This window comes from Crocodylus siamensis, chromosome 10 (assembly GCF_052110815.1).
Source record: "Crocodylus siamensis isolate JL-2025a chromosome 10, ASM5211081v1, whole genome shotgun sequence".
In the NCBI taxonomy this organism is placed as follows: Eukaryota; Metazoa; Chordata; order Crocodylia; family Crocodylidae; genus Crocodylus; species Crocodylus siamensis.
The window spans coordinates 51236403-51253636 of NC_143404.1; the positions used below are offsets into that span (position 1 = coordinate 51236403).

The window sequence follows — 17234 nt, forward strand, 5'->3', positions numbered from 1 at the left end:
CAAGTAGCCTGTGCGATGAGGCAGTTGTGGTTAATTAGTTCAAATCATTAATTGGTTCAAATCTGCCCATGTTGGATTATAACAATGGATTACAGTGTTTAATTCATCTCTAAATTTTTGGGGTTCCTCTCTGATGTTGGGAAATTGTTTAACAAGGTTTAGGAGATCTCCTGGGGTCCAAGGGACAGGGACTGTGATTGTAGTTTCCCCATTTGGACCTTGCCCTGGAAGTTGGCGTAAAGGCATAAGCTGAGTGTTTTTAGATTTTAAGGAAGGGGCTGGACCGTACTGGGTACCAGGCCTTAAATAAGAGGAGGGGGTTGAGATTTCAGGAGACAGACGCATGCCCCGGGGGCAGGTGACGGTTGTTGAGTGATAGTTTCCTGGTGAGGTGGGCTAATCCTGCCGCAAGAATCTATTTGGTTACTTTGGACTTCTTCAGGTTTAGATTGTGCCTGGGGCTGATATGGGGGTGGCACATTAAGAAAATCAATTACATCTTCTGCAGATTCATTCTCAGTTATTTGTGGATAAAGTTGTTTTGGTGCTGATGGTACTATTGATGGGTGCACTTTTGGTGCACTTTTCTGTTTTAATTCTTTTATCTGAGATTTTAGTTTCTCTTGGGAGTCCTTAAGACTGAACTTGAGATTCTTGATGTCTTTTGAAAGCTTCTTCATACCAATCAAAAAATGTGTCCCACTGAGTCTGTGTTATATTACTACCTCTTAACTCAAGGTCTCTGAGGAGATGAACAATTTTACTTAAATCAAATGTTCCCTCCAGGGGAAACTGCGGGCTAAAATCATCTCTGGTATACCAATTCCATTTGTCTAGAAACTTACAACTTTTATGGCCATAGTGTGTGTACATGTACAATGCTGGAGTCCCTTTTAGCGGAGCCAGTATGTCTTTAGACTTTCCGCTCCCCATATCTTTAAACTCAATTCACCCAGGTCTTTCATACAAGAATGGCTTATTCAGGGTGTCCGGTCAGGTTGTGAGATTCGCTAGCAGCACAAAGATGCTGTGCTTAATGTCCAAAGACAAGACTCCACTGCAATAACAGCACACAATGCAGTTACTCACAGTTAGACACGGCTCATTTATGAGGGTGGGGAAAGGGTAAACCTGTCCATTGGGTCACAAGGTTCCAGTTGGGCCCCCTTGCATTCAAAACTGCCCTTCCGGACAGCCTTGGGGCGGCTGAACCCAACCTTAGTCTCAGACCTGGTTAGTGGCTCATATTTCTCAATTCATACTTTCAGTTCACACAAGGGAATTTCTGCGTTGAGGCATGAGGTTCAAGAGGATCTCTTTAGTCTCAGTCTTGGTCAACACTTATCACGGAAAACACACACAGTCTAAGAATTTCCACCTTGCACCCTTGCTTTTGAAGAGCACGCAGAACAAGTCTGTTGTCTTCAGGGTGGCTGCACAAGGTTTCCACTCCTGGCTTCAGAGAGACCTCATAGTTCTTTACAGAACTTAACTCAATTCACATGGGGAAATACTTTCATTGACAACAGCAACACAGAGTCTTTAACTTTAACTCTTTCTACTCACAGTTACTACTTATACAGTGGGTCTGACAGTTCTGGCAGAATAAAAAAGTTTGGATAGGGTGAGCCTCAAGCAGTGAATCTGGAAGACACAGAGACAGCCTCTCACTGAAAAGCCCCAGTAGAAATTTCAAAAGGTCTCTTACCTTGGTTTGGTGCCAGGGCTTCAGTGAAGAGATGTCTGTGTCCCAACTGATCACTCCGGGTGTCTCTATCTGAGTCACGGCACCAAATTGTGGAAGAAATCAAATTTCGCATTGTGGTTGAATCAGAACTGACAGGGCCAGCTTTTCTTTATTTAGGGCTATACTGTGATCACAGGGAGGATTTCATACAGAAAGGGGAATCACCCACTTGTCTGTTTCAAAGGAATCCTCCTCCTCTCTAAGTTTTCAAGCATTTTTATACTTAAGACAGATAAAGAGAAAAAAAAAACGACCTTGCAGAAACTAAAACAAGTTTACTTAATTGGACATCTGTGCATAGGGTAATAAGACATGCAGCATTCCTTATCTCAAAACATGTAACTGAAATAAGCAGTATCAGCTCTTCTGGTCTTTGTCTGTTTTTCTAGTCAAGTAGGCCAGAAGCCCAACTAAATTTATTACCACAATACCTTGACTTTAGCAAGATCTTTGATATGGTCTCCTACAACATTCAAGCAAGCTAAGGAAGTACAGATTGGATGAATGGACTGTAAAGTTGATAGAAAGCTGGCTGGATCTTTGGGTTCAATGGGTAGTGATCAATGGCTCAATGTTAAGTTGGCAGCTGGCAGAGTGCCCCAGAGGTCAGTCTTAGGACTGGTTTTATTGCATATCTTCATTAGCAATCTGGTAGATGGGATGGAGTGCACTGTCACAAAGTTTGCAGATGACACCAAGTTGCAGGCAATAGTGGATACACCAGAGGGAACAGCTAGGATTCAGAGAGACCTGGACAAGTTGAAGCATTGGACCTGAATATGAATATGAGCCAACAGTGTGCGCTTGTGATGAAGAAAGCTAATGGCATACTGGTCTGCATTAGTAGGAGTGTTGACAGCAGATGGAAGGAAGTGATTATTCTCCTCTATTTGGCACTGGTGTGGCCACATCTAGAGTACTCTGTCTCAGTGTTGATGTGTAGGGGGTGCATGTGCACCCCCGAGAGCGCTGGTGCACCCCCTGACAGGCAGTGCTCCCCACTTAGGTGATGGGCGGGGGGGGCAGCGGGAGCACCGGTGCTCCCCCTGTGAGCGCTGGCTGGGGAGTGGGAGTGCAGTGGCCACTTCTGGAATTGCCAAGGCCACTTCCAGAAGCCGGTGAGATTGGCCGTGGGGGGACCCTCTGGTTGGCGAGATTAGCCACAGTGTGACTCCCCCTCCCCACCCCCCCCGGTCAATGAGATTGGCTGCGGGGGACCCCCTCCCCTGTCACTGAGCTGTTTTCAGTGGTGGCAGATGACAGAACAAGGAATAATGGTCTCAAGTTGCAGCAAGGGAAGTTTAGGTTAGATATTAAGAAAAACTTTCTCACTAGAAGGTTGGTAAAACACTGGAAAAGATTCCCCAGGGAGGTAAGTGGAATCTCCGTCCATGGAAGTTTTTATCACCTGGCTATGCAAAGCCATGGCTGGGATGATCTAGTTGGGGATGGTCCTGCTTTGAGCAGGCAATTGGACTAGATGACCTCCTGAGATCCCTTCTAACCCTAATGTTCTCTGATTCTAAGATTATGCCTCCCAGGCTCGGAGGCTGCTATGGTACAGTTCACTTACAAAAACATGCCAGGAAAACTATTATAGCCACCTGTTGCAATGGCACTTATTAACCGCTGCAGGGAGCAGCAGTGCCAGGGAATAGTATTGCCCTGTCCTGTTGTCCATTGCCTCAATATTGGTTCTCTCCAAGCACCTGGGTAAATCACTTGCTCCAAGAATGGTATGTAGATGAAAAGCAACAAATTCTCAAAGAGCTGTTTCCTGGGCAGCAACTTTGTGCCAATATATTTGCTGCTGAGTGGGAAATTTTTCTGAGAGCCTCTTCTACAATATTATATAGACTACTGCACCCGTGACTTTGAGGAGTATTATATTGCTATATATTTCAATATGTGTGCAGTTTAAGGTTGATCTAGTGACCTTATGATCATTACTAAACTTCAAGGGCCTAAAGGATGACAGACTGAAGTATATCTTTCTGAGTTTCTCAGCAGCAGCTGCACAGCAGTCTTCTCAGGCTGGGAACTAAACTATTCTGTATATCAGTGCTTCTGAGTGACATTAGATTAAAAAAAATTCCATCTTCAAATCTTCATATATACACCTTTTTCCACTGAGAGAGAAATGTGTTGAAACTATTGCTAAAATCATCTGAGACTTCTAAATCATGCACTAAGTGAGGAAGGAACCGTTTATATGTTTCCTCTTTAGATGGTATAACTCAGGCACATTTTATAAAAATAAAAATCTACTCCCAGAGATTTCCATTTCTCTGAAACAAACTGAGCAACTGGCTTGTTATACATTAACTGAGAGCACTGAGTGACGTCATGAAAACTTAAAGGCAATTGTTGGAGTTTCTGGTGGGTTATATTAGTGGTGCTAACAGTCCCAGGAAATCATAATAGAGCATTAGTAGTAACTGGGTTTACTCTTCATAGGGACAGAGCTGGGAAATCTCAGAGTAGGAAGAAAAAAAGTGGTTCTAATACTTAAAATGCTTCTGGAGAAAAGGCAGCATCTCTGTTTCCTAATGGAATTTTTGAAATGTGGAAGCAGAGTGGCCTGAGCCACCAGCAAGGGCTATTTGTAAAAATGTTTCATCTGGGCAACTATATAATTAACACTTCATCCCAGGATGGATGCCCAGGAATTACACATCGGGGGTCATGGGCATCTTTGCAAGCGGAGCAATAGCATTTTTAGGATGAGATAATGGTGCTCAGGCAGGTTGACATCCTGGCGGGTCACGCTGTGTTGCTTCAAATGGAGGCGAACCCCAGCGGGAATCTGGTCACGCGTCATGTTTGGGAGCAGCAGCCACAGCTGTGCGGAGTGCAGTCCCCGGGCAGACTAGGGACGTTTCGCTCTCTAAAGCACCTACGCTCTGCATGCCCGTGCCCCCAGGCAGCCGCCGTCCACTTCCCAGCACAGCTGGCCGGGCGCGGCGGATACTGGAGCCCGGGCTCAGGCGCGAGAGCGGTTACGGCCCTTCCCGCCCTCTCCCAGCTGGGCCGCCCCGCGCAGGCGCACAAGGAACCCTAGGAACGCATAGACAGCACTAAGCTCACGCTGCGGTGCCTGCCGGGCTACTGGAAATAGGGGCTATAGCGCCTGCGCAGAATGCACTTCTTCCCCCGGCCCAGCCACCCCTGGTAGCGTCATAGCGCCGCTCACGTTCTCCGCGGTGACGTCACCTGCCCCGCCCCCCGGTATAAAGGCCTGCGCGGGCGGCGGGCGCCATTGTGGCGCGGAGCAGGCCGCAGGCGGCGAGCTCGGCCTGGCAGCACCGAGGTCCCGGCGGTCCCCGGCCCCGCCTGCAGCCATGCCGCGCGTCTACATCGGGCGCCTTAGCTACCACGTGCGGGAGAAGGACATCCAGCGCTTCTTCAGCGGCTACGGCCGCCTGCTCGAGGTCGATCTCAAGAACGGGTGAGGCGGCGCCGCGGCCTACTGCGGGGGCGACGCGGGGCGGCCCTTCCGCCCGCCTCGGCCGGCGCCTAGCCCGGCTGCGCGGCCGCGGCCAGAGCGGGGCTGGCGCCTGCCGCGTGGCGCCCGCTTCAAAATGGCGGCGGGGCGGGAGGGGGCGCAGTGGCAGTCGCTGCCTTTGTCCCCGCCAGGGCCGGGGCGGGCGGGGCGATGCGATGAGATGCGGGGCCGGGCTGACGGCACTGCCCCCCAGGTACGGCTTCGTGGAGTTCGAAGACTCGCGTGACGCGGACGACGCCGTTTACGAGCTGAACGGCAAGGATCTGTGCGGGGAGCGGGTGATCGTGGAGCACGCCCGGGGCCCCCGCCGGGACCGCGACGGCTACAGCTACAGCAGCCGCAGTGAGTGCACCTCCGGCTTCCCTCGGCTCGGCCGCGGGGGCCGCGGGCGCCTGCTCGGGTCTGACCCGGGGGTGGTTGCGTGCTGGGCCCCGGCCCCGGGGGGCAGGGGAGCGGGGCACCTCCCGGGGCGCGGGGCTTAGAGCCGTTGGGGGGCTCCCTAGTGCGTGGCTGCGGTGGGGCTTTGCACCCAGCCGTGCGTGTGGGTGTCTTCTAACGAGGGGAGGGGGGTGGGATTTGCCAAGCTGACAAGGACTCCTTAAGGAGGATGTTTGGCAACAGCACCTCTCTCATGTTGTACTGACTTGGGACCCTTTGGTGGCAGGGGTGATGGTGCATCCCTGATGGAGGGTGGGGGGGGCACTGGAAGTAGACTTAGGGGATGTTTTTGTTGACTAAACAGAACATAGCCGGGGGGAGGAGCTTGCAGTGAGCGGGAGATGTCGCCTGTGAAGGCTTTTTATACACTGAGCTTGTTTTAAGTTGCTGAGCTGAGTGGAGTTGAATTGGCCTGGTGCTGTGCTTTAAAAGCACGAAGCCTAGTCTCAGAAAAGTCTGAGAGGCTCATGGCTGGGTGGGCGGGGATCTTTGTATTACAAGTGTTTTGCGAATTCAAATGTATGTTGTTTTTTTTAAACTTGTTGCATGTTCAATTCAAACTTTTTAACAAGTCCTTGATGTTTCAATTTAAAAGTGACCAGTGGGGCTGAGGCTGTGTCCACTGAGGCTAAGATGACTGCCTTTCCTGATTGGCCATGGCTTTTCCATACATTGTGTGACCCTTGCCCTATGACCCTTTGGCTGACCTTACCGGAAGCCATGACGACAGCAGCCTTTTGCCATTAGACGCAGGGTGATGGTGAGGATTCCAAGGGTTAGACAAAACTGGTTAAACTGAACTAGGTGACTGTTAACCTTGCGTGTTTTGTGGCCAAACCACCACCAAAAACCTCATACTGTGATGTAAGTACTTAGTGTAATTAGTAACGTTTTTGTAAAATGTAGAAATGCATGTAATCAGTTAAGTTTTATATTTTACAATGTTCTGTAAAATAAAACTTAGCAAGGTAAATCTAATAAAGGAGCAGTCACTCTAACAGATCTTAGGAGCACAGACTTGTAGGATTTTAGTCTATTTGATTTGCCATTAATATAGATTATGGCAAAATTGCAACTTTGTTGGAGGCTTAGAAAGATAAAAGTCCTACTCCAGTAAATGTAATCTGTATTTAACTAACTTTTTCAGAACGTTTTGCTTTCTTCACACTATGAGAGAGTCTGACTTGTTTTCTTTGCACAATAAAGGTGGATATAGCAGTCGCAGACAATCGGGAAGAGATAAATATGGACCACCTGTGCGTACAGAGTACAGACTGATTGTTGAAAACCTTTCCAGTCGCTGTAGTTGGCAGGATTTGAAAGTACGTATTAATGTGACAATGTTAGTCTAGCTTCCTGCTCGGTCCCAATACTTCCATTTTATTGTGAATGTTCATGATTTGGGAAAGCCATTTGGAACTTATTCATGTATGCCTGTTTACACTGTTGGTGAGTTTTATCTCTGTTTAGGCATGTTACATTCCAGAAGCATGAAATGCTTATGTAACTCTTCATCTGTTCTCTGAAGGATTTCATGAGGCAAGCTGGTGAGGTAACCTATGCAGATGCTCACAAAGAACGCACAAATGAAGGGGTAATAGAATTTCGGTCTTACTCCGATATGAAGCGTGCCCTGGACAAATTGGATGGCACAGAGATAAATGGCAGGAAGATAAGGCTGGTTGAGGACAAGCCACGTTCAAGCCATAGGCGATCTTACTCTGGCAGCCGGTCAAGGTAACCTTTTGCTATAAAGATCAAATCAAATGTTTCAAAAGTCTCCTGCTAGCAGTAGGAGAAGAGTCTGTTATACTTGGTCTTAACTCGAGAGAGTAATCATTTCCTTTAATTAGATTACAACTTACAGATAAGTTGATTGTTAGGATGTGTAGGGGAAAAACTTTCTATGATAAAACATTACATAAGTGATCAGGTGCATCTCAGGAAAGACAGTTTACCTTTCGAAACATCATAAATAGTTCAGTGTCAGATGGCATTCTTACTGTATGTTGATTGGTGACTTGCCTGCCTTTGTGTGTGCCCCCTCCCCCCCAGAAATTGTTGTGAAATTCTCAACATGCATAGATGTTCACAAGGTTACTTTGAAACATTGCCAGGTCACGCTCTAGAAGAAGGTCGCGAAGCAGAAGTCGCAGGAGCAGGAGTAGCCGCAGCCGATCCCGTAGTGTCTCTAAAAGCCGGTCACGGTGAGTAATGTACATTATTTATTGGCTATTTCTGTTAAATTAGAAATTGTGACCCTTCCCTGGTAACTGTGGCTGTATATAAAACTGACATGAGTAATTTTTTTCAGTTGCTATAAAATATTTTGTTCTCTTAAGATCTAAATCCAGGTCACGGAGCAAAGATCGTTCACGTTCCAGATCTAAAAGCAGGAAGTCGAGATCAAAGAGCAAATCTAAACCTAAGTCTGACCGGGGTTCCCGCTCCCGCAGCAGATCCAAGGCAAAATCTGAGAAGTCTCGCAGCAGGTCTAGGTCCATGTCTCGCTCTCCCAAAGAAAATGGTAAAGGAGATGCTAAGTCTAAATCCAGATCAAGGAGTAGGTCTCGTTCCAACTCACCACAGCAGCAAGCCTCTGCCAAAGCTCGTTCAGAGTCACCATCCAAAAGAGCTGCATCAAGGTCCCACTCCAGATCTCATTCAAAGTCTCGCTCACGATCAAGATCTAGTTCAGGAGATTAAGACTAGAACTCTCCTCTTACTTTGCACACTATTATGGAACGTTTTACTACTTGCCAGGCCATTAGTCTTTTATGTTAGTCCTTCAGAAGTTGGTTTCTTCTTTTGCAGAAAGGAATGGCCTGAGAACCAAGTAATGAGGCATAAAGGTTTGATTTGTATCTAAATTTGGTGAAAGGATGAGATGGTGTGGAAATGGTGGTAAGAGCAGAAAGAGAGTCCCCTTTTTCTAGGAAAATAAAGTTAAACTTTTGATTTTTAGCATTTCAGCAGACATAATTTGACTGCTGTTAAGACAAAAGTGGGTTTTATATTAAAATAAACTCTTGAGCATAAGACGCTTAAATTCAGGCTTTTTTTGAGAACATCTCCCCCCCGCCCCCTTTAATTTTTCACTGTTTTAAAATTACGGACCTTAGTAACATAAAGGTTATGTCTTGCTATCAAAGGCACAAAAGCATTGTTGAACAGGTCAGCGTAGATGCCTTGGCTATTTCAGTTTGTGGAAGCAAAGTGGGAACTATATATACAGTTAATATATATATATATTAACTAGGCAAATTTCAGACCAGCAATAAACTCAAGTTGGAAGCACTTGTGCTGTATCTTAACTTGCCAAAAGTAAGCTTCATGTCTCTCCCCTTCCCCTTCCCCAACTACTCTGACTGTATTAAAAGCTAATAAAGGTACTACTCTGTAGCCTTGCATGATGCAGTATTGCCTAAAATCCTAGGTATCAAAGTTCAAAGAATGGAAGTGTTGTGACTCTACTTTGCTTGAATTCCAGGTGATGCTCCAACTCTGACACGTTTGTGTCTTTTGGATGTGGTCCAAGTCACTAGTGTCTTGTATGGCTTGCTGAACTCTAAATGTTTATCTATTGGGTATGTGAAAATAAGTAAATTTAAATGGTCTTTCCTGCACACCGCCCCCCGCCACAATTGAGTTACCACCCACTTTGCATCAAAATAAGAGCCACAGTCCTATTGTGTATGAATTTTAAACTGTAAAGGGATCGCTAAATACATTGGAGCTAGAGTTCTAGTCTTAACAGGAGGCTTTGCTAAACCAGAGTTGCCAATTCACTTACAAATTGTGAAGTAGATTTCATCCCAAAAGTCCCATTTATAGTTAAATTGATTTTTTTTTGGTAACATGCAATACTGAACATTAGAACTGCCTTGTAATCTTTATACAATGTGTAGTTTAACTTGTATAAAATTAAATCAGTGACTCAAACTCTTGTGCTTATGCCAATGGAACTGAACTCTTTTTTGCAAGCACAGCAGATCTACCACTGTGATGGACTTCAGCGGAACCATTATCCCGTGTATAACTTTTGCAGGTCTCATGATAAAAGAAATTAAATGTAGCAGCAAATACTGTAGCTTTTTTGTAACTTCATAACGAGAACTCTGTATCTGGGTTTATCGTGCATCTGTAATTCTGGCCACACTGTGGCCTTTGGAAATGCAAACTTTACTTTCAGTCAGGCTGAAACCTGCCATAGATTTGCAAGTGTGCCATTTGCCCTAAGCAGCGTAGCCCAAAATATCTTGAGAGCTTTTTTATGCTCTAGACACAACTACTACAGCAAGGAGACTTGTTTTGTTTTTGTTTTTGTTTTTGTTTATTCTATGGCAACAAAACACACTAGGCTTTTTTGTGACCACTTCCCCCTGGTGCAGATGGCTAGTCTGTTGAAAGCAGAGAAGCCATTTTCAGACAGCATGTAAAAATTTCTTTAATTTTATTGAAAGTCCCGTGCTAGACTTGCTGTCAAATACAGCCCCCTTTTCAGCAAATTGTTCCATACTATATACTTGTCACAACACTTGGTTAAATTTTGGTTACCAAAAGAACACTGAAAAGATTGAGCTGCTTAAACTGATGTTTGCCATAAGCACTTCTGATCAGATTTGGGAATTCTTAATTATGGTGTGCGGCGTGCTAGTATTTCCAACGTCATGCTTGGCCATGCAGTTCTTGCTCTTTATTAAACAAGTCCACCACCAGCCTGATCCTTGGCTATTAATTGTGGTCCCTGAAGATGGCAAATGTAAACTTGAAATATTACCAATCCAATTTTTAGGCAGAAAAAAACATAACTATCCTGTTCGTCCTACAAATTCTTTCCCCTCATTACCTCATGCCAAACGTGAATAGCTATCACTATTTTGTTATCAAGCCTGGCTTTCCCTATGACTCGGTTCTACAACACAGTTACAAGTACCCAGCATGGGAACCTATGGTATATCAAATAGTGTAGCGATGGTAAACATTTAGTTGAATGTCAAAAAAAAAATTATACTTCCTAAATTTCATTAAAAATGTCCATTATGATGTAAATTGAGCTGCTGTGAAACGACGTCTGCAGTACTAGAATGCTGCAGGATTCAGAGGTTTTGCCATGGAATACTGGTATACTGTGGAGAACAGGTGAGGAGACTATAACTATATGAACTTAAAGGTGGTATATCAAGCCATGTCTTTGCCTACCTTTAACTAGGAACCTTCTTCCTACTGAAACTACTTTGTGTGAAATTAAGTGACTTGTGCTGTGCTACTGCAATGAGAATTTGGGATTACTCAGACTATTAGCTGGTGGGGGGGAGAGGGGGGGGATTCCCTCCTACAAGTATGCCAAAGATATTTTTTTCTGGCATGTTTTTTGTGGCATGTGTTACCTGAACTCTTTTTAAAACAAAAAAAACGACCTGTGAAAATGATCAACTAGCAAAGGCCATCTTAAATGGTCTGGCTTGCATATATCGGAGCTTTGTGCACACAACCTCGTGTTGAGAAATGAAGTGGGATATTTCAACCTAAAACTAAACCTCAAGTGTCCTACTGTTTTTTATGGAAGATATTCAAGGCAGACTGCCAATGCCCCCTCACCCCCCAGTCATTCCTGAATATTTGGATCTAAAATGAAATTCTAAATCCCACAGTCCAAGGCACCCCTTTGAAAACTTATTTTTCACTCACTTTTGAACACAGAATTGCTCTTATAAAGTTTTTAACACAGGCTCCTATTTGAAATCTGAATTTCTCATGCGATTCATATTTCCACACTTAACAGTATTGAGTGGCACCTTGTGTCGGGCTTGAAAGGTTCTCTAGGCACCTATATGGACTGTGGTCTAAGGAACATTTGTTTTAAAACAAAAGGCTATGCATACATATGTAACATTCTTATACGTTGCCTTATTTGTGTCTACTGATAGCTGGATTTACAATGTATGCATGCCTTGAATTCTTTTGGAAATGAAGTGACCCACTATTACTACTATATTTTTTTTGAGAGGCCCTAACTGTAGAGATTGGATGTTATCTTTTGAAGTGTAGGTAAAAAAAACTTGCTGGGGAAAACTACAGCTGTAAATATCTTAAAGTTTGTAGGCAGACATTCAGGCTCTATAGTTCTGTAAGTGGTGGCAAATTAATTTTGAGGAAATAAAATGTTTTGAAGACAACGTTCCCTTTCACACATTTACGAGCTTTCCGTCAAATTCTCAAGTCTATAAATCATTTATCAAGATCACATTCCTTAAGTCTGGGGTGTTTGACAGCTCGCCTGCAGGCCACATTTAGCCCCCAGTACTCTCTTGCAGGGCTCCCTATGGGTCTGGTAATGTGGCTGTGTGGGAGTGGCAGCACCATTTCCCCACTGCTAAATTTTTGGACCCTTGGGGAGGTCAAGGATCCTGGGTGCTAGATTGGGTGCCTTATCCCAGCATGAGTTTGCTTGGGGCAGCCCAGACTGTTAGGGCCCAGTCCTGACATGCAGGGTCAGAAAGGGATGGAGCCTAGGCCCCAGTTTCCAATCCCAACAGCACAAATGAGGCTGCATAGGGCCCTATCCCGGCATCTAGGGCTTGATCTGGTCACAGGCTGGTTCCATGTCTCTTGTATGGCCTGCAGGTCTGCTGCCTTAAGTAATTTGGAGTATAGACAACCCCTTCTTAATGCAGTCTCACTTAGAGCTACTTTGCTGTAGTGCTCATGTAAAATGAAAACCTGATTTCACTTAGCACTGAGCCAGTTTTATTATAGCACTCAGTGAAGCAGCAGCGATAGTAAGAACTGGTGAGTGGCAGCAATAGGGTGGGTGGGAGTGAGTGCAGAGCCTGTACTGGTGCTGCAGGGGCAGTGGCCTGGACTGGTGCACAGTGCTGGAGTGGCTGGTAGACAAGGGTGGGGAGAAGCAACGGGTGAGGAGCAGAGGGGGGAGATGGACAGGCATGAGAGTGGGTCCTCTGTCTATGTTTGGGGCCAGGGCCGGAGGGGACCCACGGGGCTGGCATGTGGGGCTGGAGAGGCTGGCAGGCAGGCAGAGGGGTCGGAAGAGGTGGGGATGGTGGGAAGCTACAGCAGGAGGTGCCCAGTACCTAATTCTCTCTACGTTAATTCCTACCGGGGAAATGGGTTCTGCTTAACGCTTGGCTTTTCCTGAACCAATTAAGAGCGTTAAGCGGCAGTTGCCTGTAGTTGTAATGTCTCCCTCCCTTCCCCAGAACCACCCTACATCTCCTTTAATGCACAGTCAATCTTCAGCATGATTTGCAAACAAAGAAGAATCTAGTACTGGAGAAAAAGGAAGATTTCAGTACTGTGGATACTGAACGTTAGGCCAGTACAAGTAGGCAGCTATTTGATCCAGCTTCAGATCTAGCTGCTTCGGATGCCAGCGATCTGATCCGGAGCTCTGGATTGGGTTTCTGCTTCAATCCGGCTAAAGCAACTTCTAAGGTGCCTCAGAGATCTGGCCATAGGGTATAATGGGGAATCAATGAAATAGCTATAACTTTGTTTTCTGTCTGATCTGGATAAAACTTGCAGGGGTGGTAGCCTCTGCTGAGAGCATGAAGGCTGCCAAGTTTCAAGAAGATTGGTGCAGGGGTTTGGGTGGAACTGCACCCCAAATTTTTTTAAAGGAAATCTCATGTCACGCATACGTGTTACACCACGGGGGGGTGAAAGCTGCAGGGGTAGTAGCCCCTTCTCAGGCCACGAAACCTGCCAAGTTTCAAGGAGATTGGTGCAGGGGTTTGGGGGAAACTGCGAACAAGCAAAACTCATGACATGGGTGACACTGTGTTAAGCTACAGGGATGGTAACACCTGCTGTGACCACAAAGCCTGCCAGCTATTGAGGAGATAGGGCCCCAGAACCCCTGTACCTACACCCCTAGCTGCTGATAGGCAAAACTCATGACATGGGTGCTTATGCAATTGACTGTCTCTGTCTCGGGACTGGGTGGGGAGGGGAGACACTACTGCAGGCCTGGCTGCTAAGGTACTGTGTTACCAGTCATGATTCACTCAGGGACCAGCTCAAGACACAGTAGCTAGCTAATGTAGCCAGTTAATTAGCAACAATTAACACCTACAAAACCACAGACTAAGGAGAGGAAATAATCAATAGAGACAAATAAACTGGCCCAAGACAGACAAGACAGTTGCACAAGCACCCATCATGAGTTTTGCCTGTCAGCAGCTAGGTGTGCAGGGCCCCAGAAGCCCTGCACCCATCTCCTTGACACCTGGCAGGCTTTGTGGCGGCAGCAGGGGCAGCTTCCCCCCCATCCCCAGTTTGGTGTAACACATACATGTGACATGAGTTTTGCTTTCAAGAATTTGGGGTGCAGTTCCCCCCTGAACCCCTGTACTGATCTTCTTGAAACTTGGTTGGCTTCATGCTCTCAGCAGAGGCTACCACCCCTGCAAGTTTCATCCAAATTGGACAAAAAACAACGTTATGGATATTTCATTGATTCCCCATTATACTCTATGGCCGAATTGGCTCCAAATCTTTTCCAAAGCAATTTGGAAGCTCCAGATTGATTCGGACAGCCTAAAGATTCCAGCAATTCAATTCGGATTCATAGATTCAGCCTCTGAATCATCCCCAAATCATGATCTGAAGCTTTACACAGCCCTACTGAACATGCAATATTTGATCATATGAGAAATTAAAGTTGCTTTTACTTGGGATGTGTAAACCTTTCATTAAAAGCCTTTCACTTAAATGCCTGTCAATAATGTACAAGAGCCCTTGATCTAAAACATTTAGAACTGTGCTTGGTATGTAAAAGAGCTGTATGATTGCTCAGAGCTCTGGTATGAAACTGGAGATAGGTCTGTTCAAAGTCCCTGGGTTGGGTTCAGAGGGGAGAGCAACACGGATGATGTGGAGGGTGTATACTATAGACCACCCGACCAAGAGGATGAGGTAAATGAGGCTTTCTTCAGACAGCAAGCAGAAGTTTCCAGATCACAAACCGTGGTTCTTGTGCAGCACTTCAATCACCCTGACATCTGCTGGGAGAACAATACAGCAGTGTGCAGGCAATCCAGGAAGATTTTGGAGAGCGTTGGATACAACTTCCAGCTACAAGAGTTGGAGAGACCAACTAGGGGCCATGCTCTTCTTGACCTGCTGGTCACAAACAGAATTAGTGGGGGATGTAGCAGTAGAGGGCAAGGTGGGCAGTAGTGACCACAAGATTGACTTCAGGAGCCTGACAAAAAGAAGAAAAGAGCAGCAAAGTATGGACCCTGGACTTCAGAAAAGCAGACTGGGCAAGCGACTAGCAGAGAACTCTGGTGAGCTTAAATGTAAGAAGAAGGTGACAAGAAGTCTTCACAGGCAAGGTCAGCTCCCAGATCGCTGCACTGGGCAGCACAGTTTGGAGAGAAAGTAAGCAGCTCTCAGTGAAGAAAGAATGGGTTAGGGACTATTTAGAAAAGCTAGACGTGTACAAGTCTTCTGGGGCCAGATGCAATGCATCTAAGGGTGCTGAGGGAGTTGGCTGATGTGATTTCAGAGCCTCTGGCCATTATCTTGAAAACTTGTCATTGGGGAAGGTCCCAGATGATTGGAAAAGGACAAATATAAGTGCCCATCTTTAAGAAAGGAAAGGAAAAGAAAGGAAAGGAGGAAGATTCAAGGAACTACAGACCAGTCAGCCTCAGCTCAGTCCCCCAAAAAATCATTGAGTAGGTCCTTAAAGAATCCATTTCTAAGCACTTGGAGGAGATGATTAGGAACAGTCAGCATGGATTCACCAAGAGCAAGTCATGCTTGACCAACCTGATTACCTTCTGTGATGAGATGACTGGCTCTGGATGTGGAGAAAGTAGTGGACATAATATACCTTGACTTTAGCAAAGCTTTTGATACAGTCTCTCAGCATTCTTGCAAGCAAGCTGAGGAGGTTTGGGTTGGATGAATGGACTGTAAGGTGGATAGAAAATAGGCCCGTGTGAAGCGGCTAGTATGCACTTCGGATTCAGCTGATTCAGGGGACAGTGATTTGATTTGGTGATTTGAATCACTGTCCCAAATTGATTTGGCCGAATCTCCAAATCACACAGGCCCCATCCCCTGCCCACTCTCAATGGCTGCCCTGTCCACCCCAGCTCCAAGCTGGGGGAGCAGGAAGGGGATGGGACCTGGTGGGAGTCCCCCCATGGTCCCCTCTCCTCTTCTTCAGTCGCCCCTCCCCTGCCCCCTACTTGCCAGCATGTAGTCAGAGTCTAGCTCCCTGCTGCAGCATGCAGGGACTGCCCAAATGGCTTGAACTGTTCAAAACTTTTCTGAATTGATTTGGAGAGCTTTGAATTGATTCAGATCTTTTAATTGGTCCTGATTAGGATTTGGAGATTTGGCCACCAAATCGGGCTGAATCTCCTAATCGAATCAGCACCCAAAGCTTTGCACAGCCCTAATAGAAAGCTAGCTGGATTGTTGGGTCCAGTGGGTACTAATCAATGGCTCAATGTCTAGTTGCCAGCCAGTATCAAGTGGAGCACCCAGAGGTCAGTCCTGGAGCCTGTTTTGTTCATCATCTTCATTAACAATCTGGAAGATGGCACAGAGTGCACCCTCAGCAAGTCTGGATGACACGAAGTTGTGGGGAGTGGTAAATATGCTGGATGGTAGGGCTAGGATTCAGAGTGACCTAAGCAAACTGGAGGATTGGGTCAAAAGAAATCTCATGACATTCAACAAGGACAAGTGCAAAGTCCTGCACTTGGAAAGGACAAATCCCATGCACCAGTACAGCCTGGGGACTAACTGGTTAAGCAGCATAGAAAAGGACCTGGGGGTTACAGTGGACAGTAAGATGGATATGACTCAGCAGTGTGCCCTTATTGCCAAGACAGCTAAGGGCATACTGGGCTGCATTAGTATAAGCGTTGCTAGCAGATCATGGAAAGTAATTATTCTGCTCTATTTTGTACTGGTGAAGCCATATCTGGAGTACTGTGTCCAGCTTTGGGCCCTCTGCTATAAAAAGGATGTGGACAAGTTGGAGAGAGTTCAGCAGAGAGCAGTGAAAATGGTTCAGGGGCTGGGGCACATGATTTCTAAGGACAGGCTGAGGGAAGTGGGTTTATTTCATCTGCAGAAGAGAAGACTGAAGGGTGGTCCCAGAAAGGATGGAGCTAAACTCTTTTCAGTGATGACAGAACAAGGAGCAACGATCTCAAGTTGCAGCAATATTGGGCTGAAACTTGAGCCCTTCTTTGTGGGCAAGGAGAACTATATGATTATCTAAAGGCACTCGTCTGATAGAAGCTTTATTGACTACACAAATATCTGCTAAATACAAAGCAATTATTCAATTGGGTCAAAAGACCCTACATGTAGCCGACTTTACTGTATACATATAGCCAACTTTACTGGGTTTGCCAGAATATAAGCAGGCAGTTACCAAAAACTGAGCTTGTTAACATGAATCCTCAGTCACAGTCTGTCTAGAGCTGTTACTCAGGAGTCATGTCCCTCAGTCAGCTGTACTAGGTTAGCTTCCCCGGTTGCACTGCTCCAAGT

The 17234-nt window shown here is 45.9% G+C and overlaps 1 protein-coding gene across 1 annotated transcript; it reads left to right on the forward strand.

The window, feature by feature from the left end:
* The first annotated feature begins 4985 nt into the window (after positions 1–4985).
* Positions 4986–9640, forward strand: SRSF6 (serine and arginine rich splicing factor 6). Its single transcript, XM_090065235.1, has 6 exons — positions 4986–5195; positions 5446–5594; positions 6897–7012; positions 7219–7427; positions 7808–7897; positions 8033–9640. The coding sequence occupies exons 1-6, from the start codon at positions 5089–5091 to the stop codon at positions 8394–8396; spliced, it is 1035 nt and encodes a 344-aa protein (XP_089921361.1). The 5' UTR covers positions 4986–5088; the 3' UTR covers positions 8397–9640.
* Positions 9641–17234: the final 7594 nt, after the last annotated feature.